We start from the raw sequence: 23,222 nt of genomic DNA on the forward strand, positions 1-23,222 counted from the left end.
TCAGCTGCTCCTCTCCCCTCGCCGCCTTGACCGTCAACATGAACCTCCGACGAGCAACTATCGACGATCTTATGGGCATGCAGAACTGCAACATCCACAACCTGCCCGAGGTCAGCAATCCCTAAAGCGTTCTGGCAGGATCGCTGCCTCGCGTGCATCACGCTGACAACGTGCATGCTTTGCCTTTCTAGAATTACACGATGAAGTACTGTACGTCCTGCATGCGCGGAAGAACGCGACAGGAACGCTGACAAGCCTTCCTTCAGACCTCTACCACGGCTTGACCTGGCCGCAGGTCTCGTTCGTTGCGGAAGACCACAAGGGGCGGATAGTCGGCTACATCCTCGCCAAGATGTGCGCTCATAGACTCTCGACGGGCTGCACGCACCAGGCTGACCGCCCTTTCTCCTGGCAGGGATGAGGAAGCGACGGAAGATCCGCACGGCCATGTCACGTCCATCTCGGTGCTGCGCGGTTACCGCCGGCTAGGCCTCGCCAACAAGCTCATGCAGCTGTCACGTACGTCGCGTATTGCATCTAAAACCCTAGCACTGTCCCGCTTGCGTCCGAGGGTATGGCCCAAGGATCCGGCTTGAGGATTTGACGTGAACTTGTTTCGCTCCCAGAACAAGCGATGAAGACGACGTACGGTGCCTCGATGGTCAGCCTGCACGTGCGCAAGACGAACCGGGCAGCGCTGGCGCTGTACAAGGACACGCTTGGCTTCGAGGTGGTCAAGGTGGAGACTGCCTACTGTGCGTTGGCGCTCGCACTTTGCGCCCCGGAATTCCGCTGACCCGTCTGTCATTGCTTCTACCACCGTTTCGTGCTCCAGATGCCGATGGCGAGGTGCGTCTGCTAATTTCGGTCTCATCGCCTGATTATCTTTTTTGCTGACAGCCAGCTGCCTTCCCGCAGGACGCGTACTCGATGCGACTCCTCCTGTAGAGCGAACATCCATGCGAATCCGAAGATTGCAGTTGAGACAACGCATCAGATTTCTTCGCTGATCGGGAAGCCTGCCGGCCGGGGGACGGAAGCCGCGCCCTGCTGCCCTCGCTCTCCTGCTCGCTTCTGCCTGCTCGACTGTGCGAGGACACGAGAGCTCGAGCAGGCTACGGCAGGCACAATGAGCGCCCACTCGAGCGCGTCGAACTTCGCCTCTGCCTTTGCAACTTCCTCCGGATCCGGCCTGTCCTCCTCGGCTCCACCCACGCACTACGCGCCAGTGCGGAGCGACATTCAGGGTCCTCTTGGAACCTCTTCCTACTCTGGAAAAGCATCGGCGGGCCCGAAGCGCTCCAAGGTCTCGAAACACAAGGACCCGCGACCAGATGAGGAAGACGAAGACGACGACGACGATGAGCGCGCGAGGAAGAAGGGCCGAGTGGTGCTGAGTTGTGCACAATGCAAGGTGCGGCGGCCTGTGGCTGCTCAAGCGGTGTAGCGCTCGCTGACATCTTACTCCGCTTCCTCGCAACGCAGCGGAGGAAGGTCAAGGTCCGTCTACACTCTTCCGATAACTGTTCCTGGTGCTTGAACTGCTGCTGACTAGGCCCGCAAGTGCAGTGCGACCGCAAAGTAGGCTTCAAACGTTCGACATCAGCTGGTGCCCCTCGCTCACGCTTCAAGTCTGCAGGTTCCGTGCACAACCTGCGTCAAGCGGGGGCAGCCCGACCTCTGCACATGGGACGACGATGCAGCAGCGCCCGAAGCGTATGTAAAGTGTATCCTTGCCTGGAAAGTTGGCACTGAAGTATCTCTGTCTCGCAGGCAACCCTTCGCACTCGCGTCGCAGTACCACGATGTGTGCGAGCGCTTAGCCGACATCGAATCCTTCCTCCAAACCCTCCCGCCGGAGCTGCGCGCGGGCGCGCCTCGCGCCATGCGACGTCCCCGTCGCGCCTCGACTCCGCCGGAACCCAAGGACGAGCCGCGTTCTAGCTCGAGCCCACACATCGCCTCTACCGAGGTGCGTCAGCCGCTCCATTGCCTCCAAGAGTCGCCTCTGACGCTCTGCTGCTCTCTGCAGATGGTCGAAGTCGCAGTCAAGCTCGAGGATTCCGCATTTGTTGGTGCCACCGATGCGGGCTATGGCCGCGACGCCGAATCGCTCGACCACCTCGTCAGCTCCGCCAATATTGCTCCCGTGCAAGCGCTCGACTTCGCCACCCACCCTGAACCGACGAAGGAGCTCACCTCGATTCTCGCTTCGCCCATCCCGTTCGTCGACGCTTCTTCTGCGGTGGTACTCGGCCTCGACTTCTGCACGACTGCGGAAGAAATGTACGCTCAGCGAGCGCAGGCGCTCGACAAGGTCTTCGCGACTTTCCCGCAGGAAGAACTGTCGAGAGCGCTAGTCCGAACAGTGCGTCTCAAAATTCCGCCTCTCTCGCTCAGTTCTCATACCTTCTGTGCTCGCAGTACTTCGAGAGCGTCGCGTGGTTCTACCACGTGCTGCACGAGCCGGCCTTCCTTGCCGAGCATGACCGATACTGGGAGATGGTGGCGCAAGGGCGGCGACACGAGGTCGATCCCGCCTGGCTTGCGACGTACTGCATGGTAGTCGCACTCGGACTCTCGTCAACGCCGCCAAATGAGGTCCTCCCGAAGCTCCCGTTCGGCCAGCGGAGCGAGACCTGCCTCGCTTGGTACGCCGCGGCGGTCCGGCTCTTCCAGCTCAGTGGCTCGGCACGACGGCCGCAGTTCCGCAACGTCCAGCTCGTCGTCATGTTCGGCCAGATGCACATCACCTCGCCCACGGGCAGCGACATGAGCGGCTTTGTCGCCTTTCTCGCCAACGGAGTTCGCGTTGCTCAGAAGCTCCGGCTTCACCTCATGACGGACGACCCGTCAAACATGCCGCCCGAGGATGTTGCCTTCCCGCCAGGCCTGAACAGCGTTAAGCGGCAGATGGCGCTGCGAGTGTGGGGCTTGATCACGTTCCTCGACACCGTTTCGGCGAACGCTCGGCTCGGCGCCTACGTGAGTCGCATCTCACGATGCGAATCTTTGGCTGATTGCTGACGCTTGCTCTGACGCTGCAGCTCATACACCCCGATCAATGTACCACACCGCCGCTTGCCAACCTAAACACCTCGCAACTATCCAACACGGAGTGGAAGGTTGACCCAGCACCACGCTCGATCTGGACGGACTCGTCACTCGAGTACTGCAAGTGGCGCGGCGGGAGATTCATGAAGCTACTTTTCGACAAGCTCGTCACGCACGCGCAGGATTTCACCTACGAGACGGTGCTGTATCTCGACCGCGAGATGCGGACCGACGTCAAGTGCGTTCTGTTCCTGGGCCCATCATTTCACAGCAGCGACTGACTTGGAATCTCAGTGCCATGCCCGATGCGCTCGCAAGCGAGTCGGTCCGCCTCGACCAGCAGAATCCGAAGTTGCGACGGCAGCGATTTTCTGCGCTCGCAGGCGTGCACAGCCGGCTTCTTCGTCTTCATCGCCCCTACGTCCTCCTCGGCTACACGGACTCTCGCTACCGCTACAGCACGGACCAGTGCCTGCGCGCGGCGCGGATCTGCGTCATTGCGCACGAGAACGGGCGGGAAGAGCTCGCCAACATTCGCATTATGTGCGTTCGATCTGCTCAGCTTATTCACATATCGGAAACTGACAGCATCCCTGCGCAGGTACTCGCACACACTCAGCGCCGCTATCGTACTTGCTAGCAACTTCTTCTACCTAATCGACTCGAGCGCTTCCTCCGCAGAGATCGAGAGCCAGCGGTGCGTTTAGCCTGTCCGCAGCATCCGCTGGTCGTGCTCACGGGCCTTGCACGCAGCGAGATTCTCTCAACCGCGCTGCACATCTTCGACAAGACGCAGGTCGCCTCGCCGATGCTGCAGAGCGTGCTCACGCACGGCGCAAGCATCCTCCGGTGTGTTCCAGGATCCTTCTCAACCGCCTTGGATACCGCTCACACCGTCGTTCTCCTCGCTGCAGTCAACTGCTGGACAACGCGGAGCAGCGCAGGATTGCCCGCGCAAACAGAGAGACGAGCGATGCGGCCGTCATTTCCTTCCCCGAGGTGCGGATTTGCTTGTGCCCTCGCCTCTATACTCGCTGACGAACAACTTACGCAGGTTCTACGGCGCATTGCCAAGGAGCTGCAACTCGCGCAGACGCCGACAGCAAGTCTCGTCGACACGCCTCGCAACGCACTCCTGCCGCCGGCGCCTCTGCAGATGAACCTGTCCGGACCGCCGCCCTTCCCGACCGCCAACTCGTCCGCAAGCCACTCGCAGTCACTCTGTTCACCGACCGTGGGGGTACCGCAGCCGCAAACGTACGCCGCGCCGGAGTGGACGACGCCGAGCCAGGCTCAGCAGCAGGCGGGAGGCGCATTCGCCAACCCTGCCCTCACCTCGCAGTCGACGAACTTCTTTCCCTTACCCTCGCCAGGCTCGGCCGCGCCTCTTTCCGCCTCTGCGCCCTCCTTCGCCCACCCGCTCGCATCGGCCTCGTCGACGCCCTCGTCCTCGACAGCCGCCGCCGCGGCGGGTGTCCCGCCCTTCTCGGCGCAGCTCCTGAGCGACATGGGCCTGCAGACGATGAGTCAGGCGCCGGGCGCGTTCGACCTGAGCTGGCAGCTCCCCTCGGCGGCGTCGTCCACGTCGCTTCTCCAGCAACAGCAGCAGCAGCAGCAGCAGCAGTATGCGGCGTTCGCGGTCATGCAGCAGCAGCAGCTTGCGGCTCTTGCTGCTGCGCGCCAGCAGCAGGGGCTCGGCATGTTTGACCCGTCGACGCTCGGGCTCGGCACGGCGGCAGGAGCGGGCCAGCAGCAGCAGCCGGCGTGGCTGCTCGAGGGACGGGACGGGGCGATGGCGCTCATGGACCAGATTGGCGGGACGGGCTGAGCGAGGATAGACGCTAGACGAGAACCGAGTCGATAGGATGCGAAACGACTGGAAAGTGCAGTCTGACTTGCGGACGTCGTGCGAGAGCGGACGTAGCAGCAGAGGAGGGGTGGGTGAAAAGGTAGGTCTACGGAGAGTGCCTGCGGCGCGTGTAATATGGAACGACGAGCGAGAGATGCAGAGGAAACGAGGGGGAGACAGGGGTGCAGATGTAGGGTAGATTCGCTCGTACAACAAGGGAGGAGGACGTGGTTGCGGTATCAACGGCGGCCGAATGCGACGACTCGTCAGCGTTCAGACATGCTGATGTCCTCCTCTTCCCCGCCCGAATCGCTCGCGCCGTCCTCCTCGTCCTCGTCGTCCTCTCCCTCCCGCTCGGCCCCATCAATCCGCATCGCGTCCCCGTCCCCCTGCTCCCGCCCCGCCGGCGCACGGTAGTTGCTCCGCGTGACCGTATCGCGCCGGCTCCTCCCCCCTCGCTGCCCGCGCCCCTCCTCGCCCTCGCCGAGCCCCTCAATCTCGACCGCCTGCGCCCTCGGCGTTTGCGGCGCCGCCATTCCCGTACCGTTCGAGGTCGACGCAGACGCGGACGTGGCAGCAGCGGCGGCGGCCGAGGCGGCCGCGAGCGAGAAGCTCATCATCTCTGGCGGTGCCGAGCTGCGCTGCCCCGCCGCGGACGAAGGCGCGGGCGGGGCGTACTGCATCGGGAGGGTGTTTGCGCCCGGGAGCGCCACGTTCGGCTGCTGTGGTGCAGGCGGGGCCGGCGCAGGCATGCGCGTCGGGCGGTACGCGACCGGCGGCTGGAGCTGCTGCAGCCCGAGCATGTTGCCCGCCCCGGCGCTCAGTCCACCCGCAACCGGCAGCACGGGGACGCCGCCGACCGTGCCCGGCGCAGGCCCCGCGCGCTGGTGCGGGTGCTGGTGGGCCTGGAGGCGCTGCGCCGCGAGCGCGACGGCCTGCCGCGCGTGCTGGATCTGCGCGAGGCGCGCCTGCGTCTGTGCGAGCTGCTGCTGCGCGGGCGTGAGGCCGGCTTGTCCCTGCGCGGGAGCGGGGCCGGGGGCGGGGGCGGCGCCGCCCGGCAGCCGCAGCTGCTGCTGGGCCTGCTGCTGCTGCGCAAAGAGGAGCTGCTGCTGTTGCTGCTGCTGCAGCGCGTGGTCGTCGTCCTCGGGCGGGTCGGGCACGGCGAGCGCGGCGAGCTCTTCGGGCGCGAGCGCGCGGAAGAAGCGCCGCAGGTCGTGCACGCCGCGGCCGCTAAAGACGCAAAAGCTCCTGCGCTGGTGGTCGTTGTAGTTGCTCGGCGGCTGGCGGCAGAATTGCTGCAGCGCGCGCTTGCGGAATGACGTGACGCCCGTCAACGAGAGGTGCGTCACGCGCGGGAGCGACGACAGGAGGTCGTGGATCGCGGCGACCGAGAGGTTGTCGCAGTACGAGAGGTGGATCCGCTCGAGCGACGTGCGAGTGCGCAGGGATGCGATCGCGTCGTCTGTGATGTTGGTGACCTGGAAGGCGAGCCACGCGTGAGTAAGCTACTCGCACGTTGGAGCGAGAGGTACTCACGCGAACGAGTCCAATTCGCTTGAGTCGCGGCAGGTTGGCCGCGAGTTCAAACACGGACAAGTCGGTTAGATTGCTGCAGTCTGTTTGCGGGTGCAGGGATAGAGCGTCAATACCTCGAGCAGCAGATGTGGAGGGAGGGGGCCGAACGCACTCGCGAGGTCGATGTAGCGTAACCGGGTGCACGCTCGCGCGACCGCCGTCACCGCCGCGTCGGTGATGCTGCGCAACGGGATTCCTCAACAGATCAGCCTTCGCACGCGGACACACGGGTTCGGAACAGAATGCGAGCGAAAGGTCGACACGCACTTGTTGACGTGCCCGAGGTGGAGATAGTGCAAGTGCTTGCCAATCTTGCACACCTCGTAGAGCGCGTCGTCCGTCAGCCTGACGCATTTCCCGAGCATGAGGTTGCGGAGCCGCGGGCAGTACCGCACGATCCCGGCGATCGCGCGGTCCGTCAGGCTCACGCACGACGTCACGTCGAGGTACCGCAGGTGGTCGTAGGCTCGCAGGGCGGGCGGCGAGCGCAGCGGGAGCGGGCGCGCGAGCGGAGAGCCGGTCGAGGTGACGAGCGCGTTGTCGTCGCCCTCGCCGGCCGCAGCGGTGCCGTTGTCGCTTGGCGAATGTCCGTTTTCGCGTAAGGGAGGTGCAGAGGAGGAGGAGGAGGAAGCGGAGGGCACGAGCTGGAGGTGGTCTGCATAAGGGAAGCCGTCGTCGGCGAGCGCGACGCAGCCGGGGAGGCTCAGCTCGCGAAGCGAGTGGCACGTGCGGAGGAGCTGCTGGGTCGCGAGGGACGAGATGGCCGGGCACAGGGCGAGGTCGACCTCGAGGAGGAGCGGGCACAGGCGTGCGAGGAGGATGACGGGGACATCGGTCAGGCGGTCGCATTTGCGCAGCTTGATCTACGCGCGTGCGCACACGAGGTCAGTAGGTGTTTCAAGGGACGCAATGCAGCGTGGAACGCACGCGTCGGAGCATGGGGCAGCCGCGCGCGACGGCCTCGAGTCCGCGGTCGGTGATGCGCGAGCAGCCGCTGAGGTTGAGGCCCTGGATCTTGGGGCAGTTCTGGGCGAGGGCGACGAGGACGTCGTCGGTGACCGAGTCTACGTCGGAGAGGTCGAGGGCGATCAGGCGCGGGTTGGCGGCGAGGAGGCGGGCGAGCGGGGCGCTGGTGACCTTCTTGCAGCTGGTGAGGGTGAGGCGCTCGATGCGGGTGCAGGGCTCGAGCTTTTCGAGGACGCGGTCGGTCGTCTCGTGGGCGAGGGGGAGGAAGTTGATGCGGCGGACAAAGTGCGGGTAGGGGAAGGTGGGGTCGGCGAGGGCGAGGACCTGGAGCATCTTGTAGAGGCTCGAGAGCGAGGCAAAGGCGGGCTTGTGCCAGAGGAGCTCTACTCCGCACTGGCACCAGGCCTTGCAGACGCGGAGGGCGGGCGCGAGGCTCGCGGCGGGGAGGAGGCGGAGGATGTGGAGGAGGATCTCGTGCGGGAGGCTCGAGGCGGGGATGGGCGGCGGGTCGCCGCTCGCGAGGGCATCGTCGGCGTGGCTCGGGTGCAGGTCGTCGTCGTCGGCGGCGGCGGCGTTGAAGGGCCAGGGGGAGCGGGCCGAGAGGCGCGGGGTCGCGAGGGCGGGGGCGAGGTGGGCGAGCGAGAGCGAGAGGCGGGACGCGTCGGGGTCGTCCGGGTCGCGGTCGGGAAAGTCCGAGTCGTCGTCGTCCTGCGAGTCGTCGTCGGTGTGGTGGGTCGACGCCGACGGCGAGCGCGAGGGTGTGGGCGGGGCAGAGTCGAGCTGCGCGGCGAGCGCCTGCGGGTGCGGGTGCCGCCGCTGCCCTGCTGCTGCTGCTGCTGCTGCTGCTGCCGCTGCTGCTGCAGGCACGGGCGGCGGGTTCATGTCGCGGGTGCGGCGAGTCGAGGTGTGCGCGGCACTCGGATGACGCGGACGCGGAGAGCAGAGGCAGAGGGAGGGAGAGCAGGCGGGGCGGAAAGAGTGCCCGAGTGGACCAGCTGCAGCGAGGCAAGCGAGTGCAAGTGGCCCAAATCTGCGCGTGTGCGGGCGAGTAGCTACCTGGCTCGTACCTCGTCGCACTCTAGTTACTCGCGCGAGCGGGGAAGCGCGCGTGTGCGGTCGCCTCGTCGGAGCACCGAGCCTCCCCTCGAGTCGCGCTCTCGCTCCTCTCACTCCAGCTGTCCCGAGGTTGACATTGTCGACTCGCACGGCCAGAGCACCGTCTGACGGCCCAGCACCCGCACTGCGAGTCCCGCGCACCCGCCACTCGGCCCCCTCGCTCTCCCCTCGCTCGCACACTCGGATCCTCCGCCCGCCTCTCTCGTTCCAACGCAAACAACCGCGCCTGCTCCCTCGCTCCATCCTCGAGAGGTCGCCACAGCTCAACAAAGATGCCCACCGCGTCCACATCGCAGCCTAGCGCCGCCGCCACTTCTGCTCAGGAGGCTCACTTCGTCCGTCTCGTGCACCGCCCCCCGCCTCGAACCGCACTCACACGGCGTCTCGCACCCGCAGGACCCCAAGGCTCAGCGCAAGGCAGACAAGGCCGCCCGCAAGGCCGCCCGCAAGGCCGACAAGCGCGCCGCCGCCGACGACCCCTCCGCCGACGCGCCGGGCGATGCACATGCTTCCGCGCCGCACAAGCACAAGAAGCGCAAGACCAAGGGCACCGCCGCACAGGCCAACGGAGCCGAGGTGCGTGCCCGTTGTACTCTCCCGACGAAAGCAGCTCGGACCCCGCTCACCCACCCTCGCTGGCTCCATCCGCGCACACCAGCCCGATCCGAACGCCGGCTTCTCGGCCCTCCTCGTCGCCGCCGCCGCGTCTCCGACCGGCTCCGGCGGCGCAGCCTCGACCGCTGCGTCCCCCTCGCCCGCACTCCTCGGCAATCCCGCCGCAGCAGACGACCTCGACCCTTCGCTCGCGGGCCTCGTCGCGTCGCACGACGACATCCCCGTCGGCGGCGGCGGCGGCGCGAGCGCAGGCGACATCCCCGTCGACCCCGTCCTCCTCGGCATGCAGCATGGCGCAGAGGGGGCGGCGGCGGGGTTCTACGCCGCGCACGACGAGCAGCCGCAACAGCAGGTCGAGATTGTCGCCAAGGCACGCAAGGAAAAGAAGGACAAGGGCAAGGGCAAGGCTGACGACGCTGCGGGCGAAAAGAAGAAAAGCAAGAAGGACAAGCGCGACAAGGCGGCTAAGGGCAAGGACGTTGCCGCCTCGTCGTCTGCGACTTCCGCTCCCCTCCTTCCACCCGCGTCCGCCGCGCCTCGCCCTGCTCCGCCCACCGCGCAGCCGCCGCCTCAGTCGGGCGACGCGGACGCCCTCCCGATACCGCCGCCCGAGGGTAGCTCGCTTGCGCTCCAGCACCAGTTCTACGAGGACCTCGTCACCAAGTGGACGCCCGTAAAGCAGCTCAAAGCCGCCGCCGAAGCTGCCGGTGCGTCTCTCTCCTCCTCTCTCTCGTGCGCGACTGACATTGACGTGCGAGGGCAGGCGCGACCTACACGCAGGGGCGCTTCACGACGGCCGAGGACGCCAAGATCGCCGAGGTGCTCGAGGCGTGGCGCGAAGAGCACTCGCTCACGCCCGAAGAGCTGCGCACTTTCCTCCACACCAAGCGCACGCCCTCGGCCAGTGCGGGCGACACCGGCGTTGCGTCGACCTCGACGCCGACGCCGACCGCGGCGGCAGCGACGGTGGCGGCGGGCAAGGGCGGCGAGGCGAACCAGCTGTGGCAGCGGCTCGGGCGCGCTTTGCGCACGCGCCCGCTGCTCGCCATCTACAACCACGTCAAGACGGTGTACCCCTCGCTCGACGCGTCCCAGTCCAAGGGCGAGCGGTGGGCCGCGGCCGACGACGCGGCGCTCTCTGCCGCGGTGAAAGAGCTCGGGAACGCGTGGGAGCGCGTCGGCGCCATGGTCGGAAGGAGCGCGACGGCGTGCCGCGACAGGTGGACCAAGCAGCTCAACGAGGGAAAGGGCGAGGTGCTCAGGCGCGGCGCGTGGACGCAGGAAGAGGAGGACGAGCTGAGGAGGCTCCATGCGGAGCTCGGGGGCCAGTGGAAGGCCATCAGCATCAAGATGGGCGGCAAGCGCAGCGCGACGCAGTGCAGGACAAAGTGGTGCGTCGCGAATCGGCTGCTCCTGGTCGCGGACCCGAGTCTGCGAATGGACTCGAGGCTGACCTTCGCCTCTTCGTGAACGCACAGGACCGACTACATGAAGCGCCGCGACGCTGCAGGCGACTCGGCGGGCTTCAAGTGGCGCCCCGAGGACCAGTCGCGCCTCGTGCACCTGTGCGTCCGCGTCTCGGCCCACCACCTCGAGACCGCATGTCGCTTCCTCGCAGTACCAGCGTGCTCGTGGGTGTCCTGGGCTGCATCCGCTGACGCCCTGCTAAACTCGCAGCGTCAACGCCTTCTCGCTCGCGTCGCCCTCGCTCACGCTCGCCGACGTCGACTGGCCGACGCTGATCGCGTCCGACGCCGACCTCGCGCTGCACGGGCCCAAGAACGTGCGCGACCGGTTCCGGACGCTCGCCAACTACGCGACCGACAAGATCCGCAAGGACGAGGGCGCGGGGCCAGAGCGCGACGTCTCGCTCGCGGGTGCGTCTCTCCCTCTCTGCCTTTCTTCCCTTCGAACGTGCGACTCGAGGGCTGGCTGACTTGTCTGCGATACTCGCCTGTGCGTGTGTGCGCCTCTGCAGAGATCCTCGCGCAGCTCCTCACGCTGCATCCGTCGCCGACGGCGCGCCCGCTCAAGCGCACGCGCCTCGCGACGCTCACACCCGCCGAGAAAAAGGCGCAGCGCCAGGCTGCGGCGGCGGCTGCGGCCGCGGGCGAGGGCGGTGGCAAGAAGAAGAAGAGCAGCGAGGTCGTCAGCAGCGACGACGATGACGACGAGGAGGACGACGACGACAACCGCCGGGAGGAGGAGCTGCTTGTCGTGCAGTCTGAGGACGAGGACCACGGCGGCGGGGGCAAGGAGGCGGACCTTGCCGTTGCGAGCGACGCCAAGGCGGCGAAGCGGCACCGCAAGAAGAAGCGCGAGAAGCGGGCGCAGGGCGACGACTGAGGCGCGTCGTCGGGCCGTCGAGTTGCTTGAGGCGCTGGAGGGGAGGAGCCGCTTGTCGAGCAGTTGACGGAGGGGAGGAGCCGCTTTCCTTTGGCGTCTGCGTTCGAGTTGTGCCGATGATTTGCTCCGCACTGCACTCTCTACGGCGCTTTGCCTCTTGACCTCGATCGGCTCAACTTCGCAGAGAGAGGAACGCAAAAGCAGAGTCGATAGATGCGAGTTTCCGACGAAAGATGCAAACGAAAGACGGGGGCGGCGGGAAGGATAGACACAAACAGCTGAGGGAGAATGCAACGAGATGAGACGGGGACGAAAGGCGAATGAGAGCGAGAGGGGATGCCGATATGAGAAGGGTATACAGGACGAGCGGACGTTAAGAAGGTGGGATGCGAAGGACACGAGATGGTGGAGAAAGGCGAAGACGGCGACGAGCAGGATACCTCGAAAGATGCTGGACGTAAAACTGAAGGAGACTCATGAGAGTGGCGCGCGGTTCGTCGCGGCTCTTTTGCGCACCAGCGCCGACGACTCAACCCTGGAGCGGCGAGTGCGGGTAGTACGGCATGTGGTGGTGACCCGCGTGCGGCGGCAGGTGCTGGTAAGGGCTCTGGCCAACGGCAGCCCAGACGGGGCTCGGCGGCGCGCCGTACGCAGCGCCAGGAGCGCCGTACGCAGCGCCAGGAGCGCCGTACGCCGGACTCGTCGCACCGCTGCGGTCGCCTCCGTGGTGGTTCTGCGCGTTCGAGCCGCCTCCGCCTCCGCCACGCCCGCCGCGCCCACGCTCGCGCCGGCGGCGACGATGGCCGTCCTCGCCGGCTGCTGCGCCGCCGGACGAGGGCGTGCGGCCCGTCGAGGACGGGGTCGAGCCCTTTGCGCAGCCGAGCAGGACGCCGCCGCCGAGAACCTTGACAAGCCCGTTCGAGTACTCGGTCGCGGTCTGCGCCGAAGACGACGTCTCGGTGCGCGAGCGGCCCGAGGGCGTCGTCGCCGGGCTCGGAAGCGCGAGCTCGTTGCCCGAGTGCGACTGCGACGGCGTCGAGGGGATCGCGGTCGAGCCGAGCGACGTGATGGACGAAATGGACGAGTGGTGCGAGTGCGTCGACTCGGACGAGCGATGCGACTGGCCGCCGCGGACACCGCGCCGGCGAGGCTTGGTCGGCGAGCCGGGGAGGGAGCGTCCGCCGGGCGAGAGCGTCGGGCTTGCGAGGAGGCGCGAGGAGGGAGAAGGTGGAGGGGCGAGCGAAGAAGAAGAGACGGACGAGCCGCGCGAGTGCTGCGCGCCACCGGCTGCCGAGAGAGGCCGCGGGATTGCCGGGATGCGGAACCCATCAGCGTCGACCAGGTCGCGCGACTTGCCGTCGAGTCCCTTCCACAGCGCCGCGGGCGCAGCAACGTGAATCGACGACGCAGCCGACGAGGTGCTGTCGCCCGACGCCGAGAAGAGCGAATCGGTGCAGGACGTCTCGCCGTCCGAGTCGGCGGAAAGGGACGAGACGGACGAGCCGCGAGACGACGACCGCCGCGCGTGCAGCGGCATCCCGAGCGGAGACGAAGGTCGGTACGTCGAGGGCGAGAGCGAGTACTGCTTGCCAGTGGAGGTCGTAGCGGGAGAGGGGGAGCGAGGGGGCACGAGGCGGGAAGACGACGAGGAGGCGGCGGGGGTGGGGGAGAAGATGTCGGCCTCGGCAGCCGGCAACGGGCGCACAGGAGTAGGCGGAATGATGAGCGGCGAGGCGAGGAGGGCGGTCGGCCTTGCCACAGCCGCGACGAGCGGGCGCGGCGACTCGGGCTGGAGGGCCGCGTTCGTCATGGCCTGCAGCGCGCCTCGTCCGCCGGGCGGTGCAACGATCTGGATTGCCTTGGAGCGCTTGACGGGCGAAGCGGGAGCCGCGAGGTCGGTCGACTGGATCATGTTGGATGATGCCGCCGCCTCGTCCAAGCTTGCGAGCGGGACGGCAAAGTTACGGAGCGACTCGGGCAGCTTGCCGTAGATCTCGATGAACTGGCCATCACTGCGAGTCGAGCCGTCGCCGCGCTCGACGCGGAGCGAGACGCAGCCCGGGTCGACCCAGAGCGTCCAGCGATCACCGAGGGCGACGGTGCGCCCGACCGAGGCTGCAAGCTGCCGCTCGAGGGCGTCGGCGGGGATGCCCGCGTCACTTGCGGCCTTGAGGAGGCTGTCGTCGAGGGCGGCGGGCGTGCGGATGAGGGCGCGGAAGGCGGACCCTCGCTCGGGGTCGGCGGGGTGCCAATGGCCGTCGTAGCGGGCCGCAAGGGCCTGGCCGAGCTTGTGCTCAAAGGCCTCTGAGCTCGTGTCGAGGTACGAGGCGAGGAAGTGCGACGCTGCGCCGAGTTCCGAGTCCATGTTGAATCACCCGACCGCGACGAGGCGAGGCCCGACCCAGGCCAGGGGGCGACACGGGTGGCGAGTGAGCGTCGACGGGCTGGTGCTGCAGGTGCACGGTCAGCTCGACCTCGACGCAGGCACGCGCGCGGAGGGACCGGCGCACCTCTGGCGCGAGTGCGGCGAGCGCGAGAGAGCGAGACGTCGAGGGGGCGACACTGCCGCCGGATGACGCGGGACGCAGAGACCAAGGTGCACTCGATGGAACCGTAGAGGTCACTCTGGCGTACGAGGTGCTCCTCCTACGCACACAGACGGACTCGCTCGAGCGAGAGGCGGACGACGGCGGGAGCAAGGAGGGCGAGCGAATCCCCGGCGAGCTCTGCTGGCGCACCGACACCTCGCCCGCACTGTGGCGGTCTGGGTGACGCTGGATGTGCAGAAGCTAATCTGTACGGCTGCTCAGCCTCCGCTTGTACCCACCAAGCCTTGTCGAGGAGGAGGGAGGAAGGCCCACCTCCCAGACAGGGGGACCACTCCCCTTCCTCTGCAGCTCTGCTCATTGCTGCGGCGCGAGCAGGCTGCTCTGTCTCCGAGCGGCATACCTACATAAAGGCCAGCGCAGGAGGCTCAACGCTGCTCACAGTGCCATGGAAACTTGACGTTTCGTCCTCGCCCGCTGTATCTCACTGCGCGCGACTCCTGTCCGTCCGTTGAGCCCGCAAACCCTAGTTCGAGCCTTCCTGTGCCATGCAGAGGCCTTTTCGGTGCACCAGCAGACCTGACAACTGCGCCCTCGCAGCCTGGAGCTCCTCACGGGATCCCCGCTCTCGCTCGCCGCTCATCGATGTCGGCCTCTGCTTGCTCGGGTGATCCCGTCCGTCCTGCGCTTCCGTGAATACCCGCACGCGACTGTGCTACGTCTGTGCACACTGCTGGTGACGCTGCACCGCTCGCCCGGCTGTCTCGCGCTGCCTGCCTGTGTCGAGCTCGGCCGACGCACTCCTCGCCTGCTTCGCCCGCTCGTTCGCCGCCTCGCGCCCGCTCCGCAGCACAGCATGGCGCCCTCGACGACGCTTCTCCGCCTCGCAGCGCGCCGCGCCGTCTCGCCCGCCTTCGCCGCCTCGCGCGCCGCGCCGTCTGCGCATGCGTCGGCACAGCCCCGCCGCGCGTTCCACAGCGGGTCGAGCAGCGAGAACCGCCTCAAGCTCGACGAGGTCGACGAGCAGAACGCGGCCGAGCACGACACCCTCCACGAGAACAAGGAGTACTTGCAGCATGAGAAGAACCTGGTGCGTTTGCGGGACTGTGCCAGGCGCGCGACGAGCGGAACGAGACGAGGTCGGACGAGGACAAGTTTGGCCAGACGGCCGAGCCAAGTATAGGGGAACGCATGGCGGTGTCGAGGACGACTGCACTGTACACACTGTGGGCACGACGGCGAGTCAGGGGTGATTGCAGCTGTCGAAATGGCGCCTCGAGCGGAGCAACGAATTGACCTTCTCACGCGACTACGGCTGACCTCCTCTTCCCTGCGCCGCACCCATGCTTTACCCCACCTTTCGACAATCACGCCGATCCCGTGACCATAGCGACCCATCTGGACTGCGCTGCGAGGGCGCGCGCTGCTGAATGAGCCGACGTTGAACAAGGGTGCCGGGTTCACGATGGAGGAGCGCGAGACGTTCGGTCTCTTGGGTCTTTTGCCGTGCGTGCACCTTTGACTCGTCTTCTGATTGGTGTAGAGGAGACTGTGAGACTGACGAAGTGCCGACGGAACAGTCACGAGGTGCACTCCCTCGAGCAGCAGTGCAAGCGGGCTTACTCGCAGCTGCAAGAACGCCCGAGCTCCATCGCCAAGTACACTTGTGCGTATCTCACAATCGAAAGCGTTGCTCGTGGCCATGGCGAGCGGATTTCAGCTGACGATGCACTCCTCACCTCAGTCCTTTCCTCGCTTCGCGATCAAAACATCGTTCTGTTCTACGGTGTTTGCCTGCGCCACCTGAATGAGCTTCTCCCTATCATCTATACGTACGTGGCATTCTGCTCAGGCGCGAGATCGGGAATTCAGCATGACCCGGGTTGCTCACCCTCCCGCACCCTCGTCTGCAGCCCTACCGTCGGCGAGGCGATTCAGAAGTACTCGACAATCTGGCGCCGACCTGATGGCCTCTTCCTCAGCTACGACCACCGGCACCGCATGCGGTATGTCCCTTCTCCTAAAGCGCGCTCTCGAAGGGGCGGGCCACACTGACTTTCACCTACGTATCCAGCGAAATGATGTTCCAGGCCAAGCGTCCCAAGGACGTCGACCTGATCGTCGTCACCGACTCGGAGGGCATCCTTGGCATCGGCGACCAGGGCGTCGGCGGCATCCTCATCTCGATGGGCAAGAGCAATATCTACACCCTCGGCGGCGGCATCGACCCGTCCCGCATCCTCCCCGTCGTGCTCGACGTCGGCACAGACAACAGCGCCCTGCTCAACGACCCGCTGTACCTTGGCCTGCGGCGCAAGCGCTTGCGCGGCGAGAAGTACGACGAATTTGTCGACGCCTTCTGCGACCTCGTCCGCGAGGAGTACCCGCAGGCCATGCTGCACTTCGAGGTACGTCTTGTGTGACTTGTTGTCAGACTGCCCTGGCCGCCGGCGTCGATTCGAGCTTCCCAGAACGATCGCTTACGAACTTCCGGCCCGCAGGACTTCGGCGTGCACAACGGCGGAAGGCTTCTGCAGAAGTTCAGGCCCAAACAGTCGTGCTTCAACGATGACATGCAAGGAACGGCGGCAGTCGTACTGTCCGCGCTCGTTTCTGCTGTCAAGGTGACCAAGTCGGAGCTCAAGGACCAGGTACGCCCTCGCCCTCTTGTCACGCCCTCCCTCCCTAGTCACGGCGGTTCTCGTGACTGCGTCAGACGGCGTCACGTCCTGCGCTCGAGCACAGGTCGATGAGGAAAGGTCACTCGCAAACGGCTGCTGACCCTTCCTTCTCTGTCCAATCTTCCCTCTCTCGTTTCTAGCGCATCATCGTCTATGGTTTCGGCACGGCCGGTCTGGGCATCGCAGACGGGATCCGCAACGCCTTGATGATCGAGGCGGGCCTTTCGTCCGAGGAGGTCCGCAAGCTCTTCTACTGCATTGACCGCCAGGGCCTTCTCACGACGGAGCACGCCGACGTCCTCCGTCCCGGCCAGGAGCACTTCATCCGTGACAAGGAGGAGGTTGCGGCGTGGCAACGCGACGGCGAGAAGGGCATCTCGCTCCTCGAGGTTGTCAAGCAGGCAAAGCCTACTATCCTCATTGGGTGCTCGACGATGAGTGGCGCATTCAACGAGGAGGTTGTCAAGGAGATGGCGAAGCACGTCGACCGCCCCATCATCTTCCCGCTCAGCAATCCGACGAGTACGCTCCGTTCACCTGCCGCCATCACCTCCTTCTCGTGCTCTCTTTCTGACTCCACTGCACTCGCAGAGCTTGCTGAGGCTGACCCGGCCGACATCAACGAGTGGACCAACGGCAAGGCATTGATGGCGACGGGCAGTCCGTTCCCGCCTGTCAAGAACCCGCACAACGGCAAGCTGCACCAGATTGCCATGTCGAACAACGCTCTGGTGTGTTCGCACCTCCTGTTCTGTAGACTGATTCGACGCTCACCGTCTATGTCTGTGCAGGTCTACCCCGGCTTCGGACTCGGGTTCGTCTTCGCGGGCGCGTATCGGCTTGACCCAGCTGACACCACCTATCTCCCTCGACAGCGTCATCACCGCTCGCGCTTCGCAGCTCACCGACAAGATGATCACGGCCGGTGTCGCTGCCCTCGCCAAGCTCGCCCCTGCACTCGAAGACCCGGACGAGTCGCTCCTTCCCGGCCTGCATGACCTGCGCCACATCTCGGTCAAGGTCGCCGTCGCCGTTGCCAACGCTGCGCGCGAAGAGGGAGTCAGCGGCATTGAGCGCGACGACCCGTTCACGGAGGAGGAGATCCGCAATGCGCAGTGGGACCCGGGTAAGCTCTCTAATCCTCTGGTCGCTTCGTGACCGTTCTGATCCGCGCCTCGATGTTGCAGTGTACCGTCCTCTCGAGCTTGCCGATGTCTGAGCGACTCTTGGATGTCGACGTCCATCCTGAGATTCCTCCCGCTCCTTAGCGGCTCGGGCGACCGGTTTGTCGCCTCTAACCGCAATCATATCCATAGACCTTCTTTTCTGCCGCACAGCACTTTCGTGTTCATTACATCGCAGCAATAGATTCGCATGTATCGCATCATCTTATAGCGGCTCGTCTCACATCGCGGCTGGACGCCTTGAGCGAGACTTCTTCCCGATGTCGACGCCGCAAATCAAGCAAGGAAAGAACGACGGGTGTGCGGAAGTTGCAAATGCTACGAGATCATCATCGAGGGAGTGTGCAAGTGTCTTTGTGTCGGAAGGAATGGAAAGGCAGGACTAGAACGGCACCACCAGAGAGTATTGAGAAGGCCGAGAGTCTTTTTCGCTTCATCGCCTCAGAGCGTGCAGACAACGACAGTCCTGCCATCGTCGTCGCCGTCCATCGCGGTGGGCGTGCTGGCGTGCTTGTGGTGGCCGTGCTTTTTGCGCCATTCGCGCTCCTTGCGACTGCGGTCTTCGAGGTCGTGGAAGTGCTTGGCAAGGAAGCGGCGCATGCCGGGGACGCCGCGGACGGCATCTTGGTCCGTACCGCCGTGCGACTGCAAGAACGAGGCGAGGATCTCGGGCGCCGAGCGGCGGTCGAGCGGGAAAGGCGTGTTGAGCGGCGAGAACGTGAACGACGACACGGTCGGCGGCGAGTGGGCCGCGATCTCCTGGATCTCGGCAGCGATCAGAGCGCAGTAGCCGTCGAGGTCGAGGTCCGAATCGTCTAGGAGAAGGGAATAGACGATCAGCGACAGTTCGGCCGCAGTAGACAGCGAGAAAATCGTCGCGCACCATATCCGAAGGGCATCTCTAGCTGCTGTCCGAGTTCGAGGAAGCCCAAGAACACGCAGGACGCGACTGCAGATGAGAGGAAGTCTGGGTCAGCGAAAGTCACCTCGGCGGTGAACAGACGTGCGCACTGAAGACGGCCGGAATCGTGAGCCAACCGAGGGCATCGTAGATCTGGAAAGGAAGCAGAACGAGGTAGATGTACGCAGCGGCGCGCACTGTGGGAAGGAACAGATCAGCGGATGTGTCGGCAGGAGCTGCATGAGGGGCCGCGGCCTCGAGAATACGCTCACGGTGCACGATGTACGAGAACGGCAACGGCGTCGAGAGCACGCGTTCCATCACGCCGAGACTGCCCGAAGGAAGTATTAGGTGGAGGATTCAACGCAGCCGCGAGCTGAATGCACGCACGCATCGGCAAGCTGGTTCATGGCAGTGCAGTAGACGCCAACGAGGGTCGGAGCGATCGTGCCCCTAGCCATGAGCTCGGCGAGATAGCCGGAGATGTACATGTGAATCTCGAGCGGAGTGTTCGTGTTGACATCGGCCTTGTGCGAAGGACCGCGCGGCTTGAACACCTCGAGAAGCGGGCGGAATAGGAGGAAGACCGGAGCGTAGTCGTAGATGGTGCGCTTCGGAAGGCTGAAGCCGGGCGCGAGCCTGATCGTGCGAACGCGGCCGTCAGACGGAAGCCTGCCGACTTCGTCGGTGGAGCCAGTCATGCCTTTCTCGAGGTCAACGTCGAGGTGCGACGACGTCGAGGCAGTGCCAAAGTGAGGAGTAGTAGCCTCGGCCCTGGCCGACGACGTAGGGATGGCGTACGTGCCGTCCGGAAGAGGCGAGCGCCAGAGCCCCGTAACGACGTCGCGCTTGATGCCACTCGTATCCTCAACGCCCGACGGGAACGCATACCTGTGGTGCTCGCGGTTAGACCATGCAAGTCTCTCCATCCGTTCAGAGGCTACGCAGACGAGGAGAACTTACTTCGGGAGGGCCTTGACGAGGTGGTACAGGTCATCCCAGTAAACGCCCGACTCGCCGCGGACGTAGTGCTTAGTCGCCGACGAGAAAGCTTGGATGAGGTCTATGCGGGTGGAATTGCGCAGCGAGAGGCAATAACGAGAGAGAATGGTACCGCAAGAGAGCAAAGTCAGCGAGAGCGCGAGGTCTTCGAGGCTCGCTTCTGACGCACTGAGGATCGAGCGCTTCTCGATGAGCGACTTTAGCTTTTCGATCTCGTCTTCGTCGCTGCCGGGCACGATGTCGGCCTGTTGAGCCGCAGTGAGAGTGGTCTGGCCGGTGTGCAGCCAGATGAGGCTCGCGAGGTTGCGCGACGCCACCGACACGGTGCTCCAGGCGGTCCTACCCGCCGTCCAGCGCTCGAGAGCACTCGACGTGCGGAGCGAGATGACGAACGAGAGCATGGTCGTCAAAATCGAGAGCATGACTGGTCGGACGACGGAAGTACACGAGGTCAGTCCGCTGTGCCTCAGCCTCGCGGTCTTCTCGCTGGACCTGATCCATGCAGCCAGATAACGCACTCGTGTTGACCTCCATCGCGTAGCCGCTGACCTTGCAGCCGACCGTCACGGCCATCGCCGACAAGGTGAACCAGACGATCAAGGGCAGGATTTCAGGAAAGACCGTCTGCCCAATGCGACGAAACAGCGTGGCCATGCTTGCAGCAGTAGCGCGTGTGTAGGGGAGTCGAATCAGAGAGCGAAACCTCGCGCGAGGCGGTGCAGGTGGTCAAGCGGGGCCTGGGTGTCGCGCAGGAGGGGAGAGTCAGGTCGCTGTTCCAGCGCTTGACAGACGCGCAGACGTACTCCTTGAGATCTGTCCAACCCTGCAAGTACAGCACGAGGCCAGAGGAAGAGCAGCGCAACGGGCGGACGCGCGGACAGCTCGCAGAGCGGCGAGGCCCAGAACCTGGACGCGATCGAGGAAGGCCCGCGCAGCGTTGCGAGTCTTTCGCGTCCTCCAGGTGGTCTGTACATGCTAAGCAAGCTTGACACGGCGCTCGGCAGGCAATGAGCGGCGACGCCATACGAGCAAGGCGCAAGAAGCCATGAAGAGGTTCAAGCGGTCAAAGCGGACCGGGGTGGACCCGGGAATGTGCAGAAACAAGAGAGCGTAAGGATCCGGCTCAGTGCGCGTGTGCAGCACGCTTGTCATGTGGTGGTGGCGGCGAGAGAGAGCAGTGGACGGAGAAGCGAAGAGGGAGGGAGGCGCAAGCGTCAAGGGCGTTCCTCATCCTCCACCAGATGATCCGAATACGTGCTCGCGGGCTCGAGCAACAACTCCAGACCACTCTGAGTGCGGCGAGCAACAGCGGTACGTCTGTTGTGACGAGCTTTAGCCGCATCACGAAACTGACCAGCAAGCCGAGGTACGCGCGAAGTCATCAAGTGCATGTCTGTCGTAAGTTCGTCTACGATCGTGTCTCTGCGTCTAGTTGCCGACACCATTGTACTTGTAGCTGTTGGCGAGTGGAAAAGTCAGCTTGCACGACCTCGGGGTCAGGCGGGGACTGTGCGCACCGGTTGTTGCGGTTGCCCGTGAAGCGCCACGAGACGTTCTGGATGACGGTATTCTTGTCCTCAGTCGTGTAGCCGAGGAGGCGACCGAAGGCGTTGAAGACAACGTCGATCGAGGTGGGCGTGCGAACCCAGGTGTCGTCGAAAGCGTCGGCTGTGGGAGCGCATTTGTCAAGGGCCGCCTAGACGAGCCACAAGAGGAACGCAGACTCACTGACGTAAAGCGTGAGCGACTTGCCGCTCGGGGTGGTGACGACGGCCTCGAGACCGCAGTACATCTCACGAGCCTTGGTCGCGTCCCAGCCGGCGTCCGACATCATGGTGTTCAGGCTGATAGCAAAGCCCGGCGTGTTGTCGTTGTAGGGGAAGTAGCACCAGCTGTGGCCTGCGGGAGGGGGCAGGGCGTCAGGACGGTCGAGAGCAGAAGGACGACACGAGGGACAAACCGTTGGTCGAGTCCTGCGCGCTGTTGGTGTGGAACCACGACGCGATGGCGCCGGTGTTCGTGCCAAGGAACTTGCTGACGCCGGCAGCGGCGACGGCGCCCGACGAAGACGAGGACGAGGCGGCGAGGTTGACGGTGTGGTCGGTGTTGGCGGTGTTCTGGGACGACGGCGAGCCCGACGACTTGGTGCGGACGCACTTGTTGTAGTAGCGCTTGTAGCCCGAGTTGCAGCCTACAGAACGGATGTCAGCTCGGGTGATTGCGGGCGCGTTCGCGAGCGGTAACGGACCCCAGTCGCAGAAGCCCTTGTTGCAGATGTGGTGCGAGTTGGCGACCAGGGCCATCTTGCCGCAGACATTGGCGGACTTGCAGGGCTTGTAAATGGCGCGCGCTTCGAGGGACGAGAGGGCTAGATGTCCAGATCAAAAGTCAGCGTGCGGTCGATTCCGTAGGAAGGGCGTTCCGCGGCTTACCGGCCGTCTCATTTGCGGTGACGGGAGCACCGAGAGCGGCGAGAGGCGCAAGCGCGGCAACGATGGAGAGGAGGAATGAGGCGTGCATCGTGAGAGACAGTGATGAGCGTAAAGAGCAGGAGAGAAGGAGAGCCTGAAGCAGAATCGCAGGCCTTTTCAAGCGTCTGCTGCACCGAGCTTTGCAGGAGCACCAGAAAACCGCGAGCGAGTCGCATGTCACCGCATCTGCAGGCAGGCGCGGCTCAGAGCACCCTCGACGAGCTCGACAGAGGGTCGCCCGGCCGGTCGGCTTCGGGCATCTCTGCTCGCATGGCAGATGTCGATCACAAAGCTGAGTCGCCGAGGGTCGCACGGCATCCAGGAAACCTGGAGAGCCGGACTGCAGTCCGAAGAACCGTTGATGGAGGGACGTCGAAGCGATCGAACCTGAGTCGTGCCCTTCTTCTGCGCCTGTTCGGCGAACACCCCACTTCTGCACGGCTGGTGCGGCGCAACCTGCTCGCTGTAGTCAGACACCTAGAGCCCGGAGCGACTTGCTCAAGCAGGTCGGCGTTTCAGGTCAAGCTCGACAAACCGGCTCCCGAGCGGAAGACGCGGGAAGCGCAGGCCATGGCAACATGCCGGTAGCGCGAAGCAAGGTCTCGATTTCATTGCCCACGCACAGTCCACGCGACGATTCGGAGCGCGAGCACGCGCGGAACAAGGGAGGGTGCCGGATGCCAGCCGCGGCGACCCTCGAATTCCTTCGAGACCGGGGTCCCGCGTTCGAGCGATGGAAGCACCCTTGTTCCGACGACGCAGCTCGACGAGCAGGAGCACGAGACTCAGAACGAGAGCAGAAGAACACAGCGAAAGCGAGCGGAGGAGCGTGAAGAGACGGAGTAGAAGAGACGCGAGCCGAAGAGGCGGGCATGGCGGGCGAGGCGGGTCCGGAGGCTTGCACTTTCTCGGCGGT

At 65.0% G+C, this 23,222-nt stretch overlaps 8 protein-coding genes across 8 annotated transcripts; 4 read left to right on the plus strand and 4 right to left on the minus strand.

The window, feature by feature from the left end:
• Positions 1–38: 38 nt before the first annotated feature.
• ARD1 (peptide alpha-N-acetyltransferase complex A subunit ARD1) lies at positions 39–948 on the plus strand (the record flags this gene model as incomplete). Its single annotated transcript, XM_076647056.1, has 7 exons — positions 39–110; positions 192–210; positions 267–354; positions 416–519; positions 627–755; positions 836–849; positions 919–948. The coding sequence occupies 7 exons, from the start codon at positions 39–41 to the stop codon at positions 946–948; spliced, it is 456 nt and encodes a 151-aa protein (XP_076507394.1).
• Positions 949–1,129: 181 nt separating this feature from the next.
• On the plus strand, positions 1,130–4,882 carry JCM10292_006132 (uncharacterized protein; the record flags this gene model as incomplete). Its single annotated transcript, XM_076647057.1, has 13 exons — positions 1,130–1,414; positions 1,486–1,500; positions 1,570–1,581; positions 1,640–1,716; positions 1,774–1,972; positions 2,033–2,368; positions 2,425–2,985; positions 3,048–3,292; positions 3,349–3,597; positions 3,656–3,751; positions 3,808–3,903; positions 3,969–4,053; positions 4,109–4,882. The coding sequence occupies 13 exons, from the start codon at positions 1,130–1,132 to the stop codon at positions 4,880–4,882; spliced, it is 3,030 nt and encodes a 1,009-aa protein (XP_076507395.1).
• A 287-nt stretch (positions 4,883–5,169) lies between these two features.
• On the minus strand, positions 5,170–8,326 carry JCM10292_006133 (uncharacterized protein; the record flags this gene model as incomplete). Its single annotated transcript, XM_076647058.1, has 5 exons — positions 5,170–6,381; positions 6,440–6,519; positions 6,591–6,658; positions 6,746–7,341; positions 7,406–8,326. 5 exons carry the CDS (start codon positions 8,324–8,326, stop codon positions 5,170–5,172), a joined length of 2,877 nt encoding a protein of 958 aa, XP_076507396.1.
• A 506-nt stretch (positions 8,327–8,832) lies between these two features.
• On the plus strand, positions 8,833–11,521 carry JCM10292_006134 (SANT/Myb-like DNA-binding domain-containing protein; the record flags this gene model as incomplete). The annotated part of the gene is made up of 7 exons (XM_076647059.1): positions 8,833–8,895; positions 8,957–9,136; positions 9,219–9,882; positions 9,939–10,566; positions 10,654–10,740; positions 10,853–11,052; positions 11,154–11,521. 7 exons carry the CDS (start codon positions 8,833–8,835, stop codon positions 11,519–11,521), a joined length of 2,190 nt encoding a protein of 729 aa, XP_076507397.1.
• A 529-nt stretch (positions 11,522–12,050) lies between these two features.
• Positions 12,051–13,886, minus strand: JCM10292_006135 (uncharacterized protein; the record flags this gene model as incomplete). The annotated part of the gene is made up of 1 exon (XM_076647060.1): positions 12,051–13,886. The coding sequence occupies one exon, from the start codon at positions 13,884–13,886 to the stop codon at positions 12,051–12,053; it is 1,836 nt and encodes a 611-aa protein (XP_076507398.1).
• A 1,037-nt stretch (positions 13,887–14,923) lies between these two features.
• MAE1 (malate dehydrogenase (oxaloacetate-decarboxylating)) lies at positions 14,924–17,967 on the plus strand (the record flags this gene model as incomplete). The annotated part of the gene is made up of 12 exons (XM_076647061.1): positions 14,924–15,157; positions 15,458–15,573; positions 15,648–15,733; positions 15,812–15,899; positions 15,981–16,073; positions 16,142–16,475; positions 16,569–16,718; positions 16,889–17,270; positions 17,340–17,479; positions 17,540–17,562; positions 17,624–17,874; positions 17,936–17,967. 12 exons carry the CDS (start codon positions 14,924–14,926, stop codon positions 17,965–17,967), a joined length of 1,929 nt encoding a protein of 642 aa, XP_076507399.1.
• Positions 17,968–18,373: 406 nt separating this feature from the next.
• On the minus strand, positions 18,374–20,489 carry JCM10292_006137 (uncharacterized protein; the record flags this gene model as incomplete). The annotated part of the gene is made up of 8 exons (XM_076647062.1): positions 18,374–18,747; positions 18,816–18,881; positions 18,944–19,030; positions 19,106–19,164; positions 19,224–19,724; positions 19,797–19,896; positions 20,005–20,259; positions 20,354–20,489. The coding sequence occupies 8 exons, from the start codon at positions 20,487–20,489 to the stop codon at positions 18,374–18,376; spliced, it is 1,578 nt and encodes a 525-aa protein (XP_076507400.1).
• Positions 20,490–21,263: 774 nt separating this feature from the next.
• Positions 21,264–22,355, minus strand: JCM10292_006138 (uncharacterized protein; the record flags this gene model as incomplete). Its single annotated transcript, XM_076647063.1, has 6 exons — positions 21,264–21,291; positions 21,353–21,503; positions 21,564–21,734; positions 21,796–22,026; positions 22,084–22,203; positions 22,268–22,355. 6 exons carry the CDS (start codon positions 22,353–22,355, stop codon positions 21,264–21,266), a joined length of 789 nt encoding a protein of 262 aa, XP_076507401.1.
• Between the last annotated feature and the right edge of the window lie 867 nt (positions 22,356–23,222).

This window comes from Rhodotorula paludigena, assembly GCF_050403205.1.
Source record: "Rhodotorula paludigena JCM10292 DNA, Rt_paludigena_JCM10292v1_ctg7, whole genome shotgun sequence".
Classification (NCBI taxonomy): Eukaryota; Fungi; Basidiomycota; class Microbotryomycetes; order Sporidiobolales; family Sporidiobolaceae; genus Rhodotorula; species Rhodotorula paludigena.